This window comes from Musca autumnalis, unplaced genomic scaffold, assembly GCF_047663935.1.
Source record: "Musca autumnalis isolate F117 unplaced genomic scaffold, ASM4766393v1 scaffold_5, whole genome shotgun sequence".
In the NCBI taxonomy this organism is placed as follows: domain Eukaryota; kingdom Metazoa; phylum Arthropoda; class Insecta; order Diptera; family Muscidae; genus Musca; species Musca autumnalis.
Genome location: NW_027412088.1, coordinates 58,390,262 through 58,397,975, shown reverse-complemented (window position 1 = coordinate 58,397,975; position 7,714 = coordinate 58,390,262). Strand labels below are relative to the sequence as shown.

Genomic DNA, 7,714 nt, shown 5'->3' with positions numbered 1-7,714 from the left:
CTACAATCAACAAAAATATTCTTTTTAAACCACGCTCAGAATTTTCTTAAATTTACGCTCCATAAAAATATTTTTTTAAAAAATCTACACTCCATAAAAATATTTTTTCAAACCACGCTGCCATTTTTTTAAATCCGAGCTCCATAAAAATATTTGTTTTAAAAAGTTTACGCTCCATAAAAATATTTTTTTTTACTTTTTTTAAAATCAACGCTCCATAAAAATATTTTTGAAAAATCCATTCTCTATAAAAATATTTTTTGAAAAATCCAGTTTCTACAAAAATCCAATGTATATAAAAATATTTTTTTAGATTATACGCTCCTAAATTTTTTAAAATCCACGCTCAAACATTTTTTTAAATCCGAGCTCCATAGAAATATTTTTTTAAATCCACACTCAAAAATTTTTTTAAATCCGAGCTCCATAGAAATATTTTTTAAATCCACGCTCAAACATTTTTTAAATCCGAGCTCCATAGAAATATTTTTTTAAAAAATCCACGCTCTATAAAAATATTTTTTTTTAAATCCATGCTCCACAAAAAATATTTTTTTTTAAATCCATGCTCCATAAAAATATTTAAGAAAAAACCATAAATATATGTATATATATTTTTTTAAAAATCCACACTCCATAAAAATATTTTTTTTTAAATATTTTTTTACAATTTTTTTTTGAAAATGCACACTCTATAAACATATTAAAAAAATAATCACGCAACATCAAAGATTTAATTTTTCAAAAAAAAAAAAAAATATTTGAATTGAGTGACTATCGAAGATTGGTTTTTATAAAAAAAATATTTTTATGGAGGGATGTTGATTAAAAGCAAAACATTCTTATATAGGGGTTATCAAAGCGCCAAGTTTTTTTAAAACATATCTCTATGTGGGGACTATCAAAGCCTTAATTTTTATACCCTACACCACCCTGTGGTAAGGGGTATTATGTGTTTGTACATTTGTATGTAACATACAAAAGGAAACGAAATAGACCCATAGTTCCTTTTTGGGGATATACATATAATCACTTTCTGAGTCGATTTATGCATGTCCGTCCGTCTGTCCGTCTGTCCATGTATTTTTGTTCGCAACGTGCAGGTCTCATTTTTTGTCCGATTCAGCTGAAAATTGGGAAATATAATTTTTTTAGCCATAGGAAGAACGCTATTGCTTTTGGTGAAAATCGGTTCAGATTTGGATATAGCTCCCATATATATTTTCGCCCGATTTCACGTATTTGCTGCACCAAACATGCTACATACGTCCAATTTCGATGAAATTTTGAATGTGTAACTGAATTTGGTCTAGAAATAAGTGTGCCAAATTAAATCAAAACCGGTTCAGATTTGGATATAGCTCCCATATATATTTACGTCCGATTTCACGTATTTTCTGTACCAAAGACGCAATATATGTCCGATTTCGATGAAATTTGGAATGTGTGAATGAATTCGGTCTGTAAATAAATGTGCCAAATTATATCGAAATCGGTTCAGATTTGGATATAGCTCCCATATATATTTTCGGTCGATTTCACGTATTTTCTGTTCCAAACACGCTATATACGTCCGATTTTAATGAAATTTGGAATGTTTGACTAAATTCGGTCCAGAAATAAATGTCCCAAATTATATCGAAATCCGTTCAGATTTGGATATAGCTCCCATATATATTTTCGGCCGATTTCACGTATTTTCTGTACCAAACACGCTATATATTTCCGATTTCGATGAAATTTGGAATGTGTGATTGAATTCGGTCTGGGAATAAATGTGCCAGATTATATCGAAATCGGTTAAGATCTGGATATAGCTCCGATTTATATTTTACATATTCACAGTGGTGTAGGGTATCATATAGTCGGCCCTGCCCGACTTTGATCCGTTCCTTACTGGTTTTAAATACATTTTATGGAATCATTTTATAAAAAATGTTTCATCGAATTACTATCAAAAATTAATTAAAAAACACATGCCTTCCTAGGAATACAAAACTTTTTATTCATCTCTTACAACTTCCAAATGTATTCCCCCCTTTATTTCCAATAGAATAGATTTGGTTTCAAATGCTGGGTTAAGCACTGTGTCGGCACACACTCGTACATGATGATTCCGTAGTAAGTGAACAAGACCACATTTCATTTGTAGCAAAGCCAAACGACTTCCAATGCAATTGTGGGGTCCCATTCCAAAGGGTAAATATGTCATGGGATCTATAGCGGATTTATTCATCGGGGAGAAACGTTCTGGATCGAATTTTGTGGGATTGGGCCAATACTGTAAAACGAAAAATATATAAAATTCATCTTATGGTTGTCATATGCTGAACTCACCTTGGGATCGTAGTGTAAACCAAACAATGAAATATACATCGGCATATTATTGGGTATATCAAAATCGCAATACGGTTTTAGGGAATACTTGCCAGTATCCCCCTTTGGATTCATATATATCCTTTGCAATATTGGTAGCACTGGATATAAACGTAATGTTTCCTTTATTACCATATCCAGATATTCCATATTGTGGAGACTTTCATAGGATATTGTTTCACTTTGTTCCTTGGCAAAGGCATTCTGTATTTCGGCTTTGAGTCTTGTTTGCAGTTCCGGACGTTTGGCCAATTCAAAGAGGGCATTTGACATTGTTGTGGATGAAGTATCGGAGCCAGCGGCAATAAAAATTGCACCCTGGGCTATCAATGTTTCCATATATTTATCCATATCCTTACCACTGTTTGCTGCTTCTTCTCGCAGTCTAACAAACATATCGATTAAGTCATAGCGTTGAACACCACAAAGTTCTCTTTCCTTTATGGCATGACTAACAGAAAATCTTAGAAATTGTTCCGTTGATTCATAAAGCAGTTTGGAGCCAAATAGTCGTGCCAATTTGGGTGCAAAGAGAACAACAATAAAATCTATTGCTCTTTTCAGGTTAAAACGAGTTATCTTGTCTATTTCTTTGACCAACTCTTCTGAGGGATTTTCCAAGGAATTTGATTTGAATCCCAATAGAGTGGTGGCAACAATATCGCTGGTATAACGGGCACAAAAGTTTTTCATTTCTATTGATTGAGCCTGGTGGCTCTTTCCAAAATACTCTTCGATGTTTTTGGCCACATTCTGTATCAAAGGATACATGTATTTCAGCTTAGCACTGGTAAAGAGTGGACTCAACTTTTGGCGCATTTCTTTCCACTGGTCATATGTTGTGTAGAACATCATTTTACCGCCAATGGTGTCATAATTGATATCGATATCATGGAAACGATTATGAAAACTATCAAAATCCTTTACCATTATCCTTTTGATAATTTCCGGTTCCTTTATTAGCAGCGAGGGCTTGTAAAGACCATATATGCCCACAACAGGTTTATCACTGAATTTTGGATCATCATAGACACGCTTCAAATGATAACCGAAATTAGTTTTCAATCTTAAAAAATCAAATAAATTGCCACTAAATATTCTACCCGGCACACTTGGCACCCCAGGATACTTTGACCAATAACCGTATTGGATTTTATACAGAATATAAACGGTAATTGCAATTAGCCCGAGCCACCACATGCTTTGATGCTATTTTATCGCTTGCTGTCTAGAATCGTACTGGCAATTTGAATGGAATTTTGAATGTTAGCCGGCGATTAATCATGTTTACATTTGGGCAAAACAGCTACACGTTTTAAAAACAAAGTTGATTGCACTTTAAGTGTTGTTTTGAAGCTATTGTTTGAAATATTAACAAACAAATAGAAGAAATTGGAACATTGGGTTATCTTGAGAATTTTTTTATTAAAGAAGAATATTGTTCGATGGGTTATCATTGCATGTATTTCTGAAGAACATTTTTCGATGAAATATCAAAACTTATCTTTTAGGAATATTTTTATTGAGGGCCTACAAGACGTGTAGTTTTAAAAAATACATATATTTGTAGATGGACCACCAAAGCGTAGATTTTTTAAATATTTTTACAGAGTATTTTCAAAGGACTTTCAAAGCGTGGAGTTTTTAAGATTAGTTTTAAAAAGCGAGGATTTTTTAAATAATAATTTATTGAGCGTCGATTTTTTAAAACATATTTTTAAAAAATAATTTGAAGGTTATCTTTAAAAGATCATCTTTAGAGGTTATCTTTAGAGAGTGGATATTTTAAAGAATATTTTTAAGCTTTTTAAACAACCTTTTTTATGGAGCGTGCATTAAAAAAATATTTTTAAGGACCTGCATTAAAAAAATATTTTGAAGGACGTGGATTTTTTAAAAAATATTTGTAAGAAGCGAGAATTTTAAAAAAAATTTAAGAACCTAAATTATTTAAAGGACATTTTTAAAGAGCATGAATTTTTTAAATTATATTGTTATAGAGCGTCGATTTATCAAAGCATATTTGTAAGGAGCTTGGATTTTTAAAAAATAATTTGAAGAACGTGTACTTTCAAATGTTATCCTTAGAGCTTGGATATTTTAAAGGAGCGTGGATTTTTTAAAAAATGTTTTTAATGAGCATTTTTAAAGAAGGAGATTAAAAAAAATATTTTTAGGGACGTGATTTTTTAAAAAAATCTTATATTAAATTACGTGGATTTTTTAAAAAATATATTTAAGGAGCGTGAATGTTTAAAAAAATTAAGATCCTGGATTATTTAAATTACAGTTTTTAGAGCGTGGATTTTTTAAAAATATTTTAAGACCCAGGATTTTTAAAGGAACATTTTTTTAGAGCGGGGTTTTCTTAAAAAATATTTAAATATTTAAAAAAATAGCGTTTATTTTTTTAATTATTTTAAATAAAAATCTTTTTTTTTAATAAAAATATTTTAAATTAAATATAAAAATAAATATTTTTAAAGAGTTTGGAAATTTGAAACAAAAATTTTTAATAGAGTTTGTAGTGTTAAAAAATATTTTTAAAGAGTTTGAATATTTTAAAAATAATTTAATTAATAATTATTATTGGATATTTTAAACAAAATTTTTAAAGAGCGTGAATTTTGTAAAAATTTATATTTTTAAAGAGTTTGGATATTGAAAACAACATTGTTAAAGAGCGTGTATATAAAAAAAATATTTTAAAGAGTTAGGATTTTGGTTTTGTTTTTTTGCGTTTTTTTATTGGGATAGCTGTTACAATTTTGATTTTCATAATAGTCCGGCTTAATCCCATTGTTGTTGTTTTAATATTTAAATATGTTGAAAATCGAGTTTGGATTTTTTTTTAAATATTTTTAAAGAAATTGATCAAAATTTTTAAAAGAGCGTGGATTTGTTAAGAAAGTAATTTTAAAGAATTTTGTTTTTATACCCTCAGCCTTTAGGCTAAAGAGGGTATTTACACTTTGATACGACCAAAAATGTGCCTCATCGAAATAATGGTTTTAGACCCCAAGTATGCATGTACGATATCCGTTTCAGACAATTTTGAGTAGATCTAGCAATGTCCGTCCGTCTGTCTGTCGGTCTGTCTGGCTGGTGCGCACGATAACTCTCGAACGGATCAATCGATTCGGTTCAAATTTTGGGTATCAAAATATTTTGTCCAGATTCGATTTAAGTTCGAAGATGGGCCATATAGGTCCACTCCTTCAGGTACCTCCCCCACAAATGTTCAAAAATTGTCGCAAAACTTGTGCGCACAATAACTCTTGTAGGGAATAACCGATTTGGTCCATACTTTGCACATCGTGTAATTTCTAATCTACTTAGATTAGGTTCCAATATGGACTCAATCGGTCCACTCCTTCGGGTACCTCCCACACAAAATTTCGGAAAAGTTCAGTTTAGGACCTGGTCTCGAATCGCTTTGATTTTTGTTTACGCAAGTTGTATTCGCTGTCCTCTATACGACGCTGTAAGTTTCATTAGGGGCAAGTCCATACTTCCTGAGAAAATAGCCTGAAAGTTGCAAAAAACCCTATGACACCGTGTGTAGTGGTTGCAGCGCAAGATAACTCTCGAACGGATCTGCGATTCGGTCCAAAATTTCGCTTTCGTAATATTTTGTCCAAACTTAGTACAAGTTCAAAGATGGATGGATATCGGTCCACTCCTTCCGGTACCTCCCTCACAGAAGTTCGAAAATGTTCGGAAAATTTGCGTACGATAACTCTTGAAGGGAGTGACCGATTTGGTCCATACTTTGCACATTATGAAATTTCTACCAGACTTAGATGAGGTTCCAATATGGACTCAATCGGTAAACTCCTTCGAGTTCCTCCCACACAAAATTTCGGAAAAGTTCAGTTTAGGCCCTGCTCTCGAATCGCCTTGGTTTTTGTTGTACCATCTTGTATTCACTGTCCCCTATACGAAGGTACAAGTTTCCTCAGGGGCAAGCCCATACTTCCTGAAAAAATAGCCTGAAAGTTGAAAAACAAACCCTATGGGTGGAAGCGCAAGATAATTCTCGAACGGAAATGCCGGTTCCGGCCATAATTTGGCCTTCGTAATATTGTTTCCAAACTTAGTTTAAGTTCTTAGAAAAGCCATATCGGTCCACTCCTTCAGGTACCTACGCCACAAAAGTTCAAAAATATTCGGAAAAATTGTGAGCACGATAACTCTTGATGGGAGTGACCGATTTGGTCCATACTTTACACGTTCTCATAATATCTACCAGATATAGATCAGGTTCGAATATGGACTATATTTGTCCACTCCATCCCGTACGTCCCACACAAAATTTTGGATAAGTTCACTTTAAGACCTGCTATTGAATCACTTTGATTTTTGTTGAAGCAACTTACATTCGCTGCCTCAATTACGATGGTAAAAGTTGTTTCAGGGGCAAGTCCATACTTCTTGAGAAAACAGCCCGAAGGGTGTAAAAACCCCCTATGGCACCCTCATGGTCTATGTCGGTCCATTCCTTTAAGTACCTTTTCAGCAAAATTTTTGAACTTTAATCCTAATCAACATTTTTTCATACGAGACCAAAATTTTGAACCCCCTAAATACATAAGTTTATTGTGAAAAAAGTGTTTCAATTTGCACAGGCTGAGGGTATATCTCTGTCGGCAAAGCCGACTGATACTTTTTTACTTGTTTTTAATATTTTTAAAGAGTTTCAATATTTTAAACGAAATTTTTAAAAGCGCGTGGAGTTTGGATTTTTCAAAAAAATATGTTTAAAGAGTTTTATAAAAATATATTTTAAAGAGTTTGGATACTTTAAACAAAATTATTAAAAGAGCGTGGATTTTTTTTAAATAGTTTTTAAACGAAATTTTAAAAGAGTGTGTTCTTTTTGAGAATTATTTTTAAAGAGTTTGGATATTTGTAACAAAATTTTAAAAGAATGTGGATTTTTTAAAAAATAATTTTAAAGAGTTGGGATATTTCAAACAAACTATTGAAAGAGTGTGGGTTTTTAAAAAATGTTTGTAAAGAGTTTTGATTGAATTGAGTGTGAATTTCACACAAAATATTGTTAAATAGTTTGAATATTTTAAATAATATTGTAAAAGAGCGTGGAATTTAAAAAAAAAAAAATTAAAAGAGCGTTGGTTAAATCCAACAAAAAGTTTTTAAAGTGTTTGGATATTAAAGCAAAGATTTAAAATAGTGTGTTCTTTTTAAGAAATATGTTTAAGAGTTTGAATATTTTAAAGGGCTTTGATATTTTAAACAAAATATTAAAAGAGTGTGGATTTTTTGAAAAATATTGTTAAAGAGTTTGGATATTTAAAACAAAATTGTAAAAGAG

General features: G+C 31.5%; 1 protein-coding gene across 1 annotated transcript; it reads right to left on the bottom strand.

The window, feature by feature from the left end:
* Positions 1-1,981: 1,981 nt before the first annotated feature.
* Positions 1,982-3,617, bottom strand: LOC141404950 (cytochrome P450 6g1-like). Its single transcript, XM_073988804.1, has 2 exons — positions 2,338-3,617; positions 1,982-2,281 (listed from the first exon to the last, which is right to left on the bottom strand). The coding sequence occupies exons 1-2, from the start codon at positions 3,574-3,576 to the stop codon at positions 2,003-2,005; spliced, it is 1,518 nt and encodes a 505-aa protein (XP_073844905.1). The 5' UTR covers positions 3,577-3,617; the 3' UTR covers positions 1,982-2,002.
* Between the last annotated feature and the right edge of the window lie 4,097 nt (positions 3,618-7,714).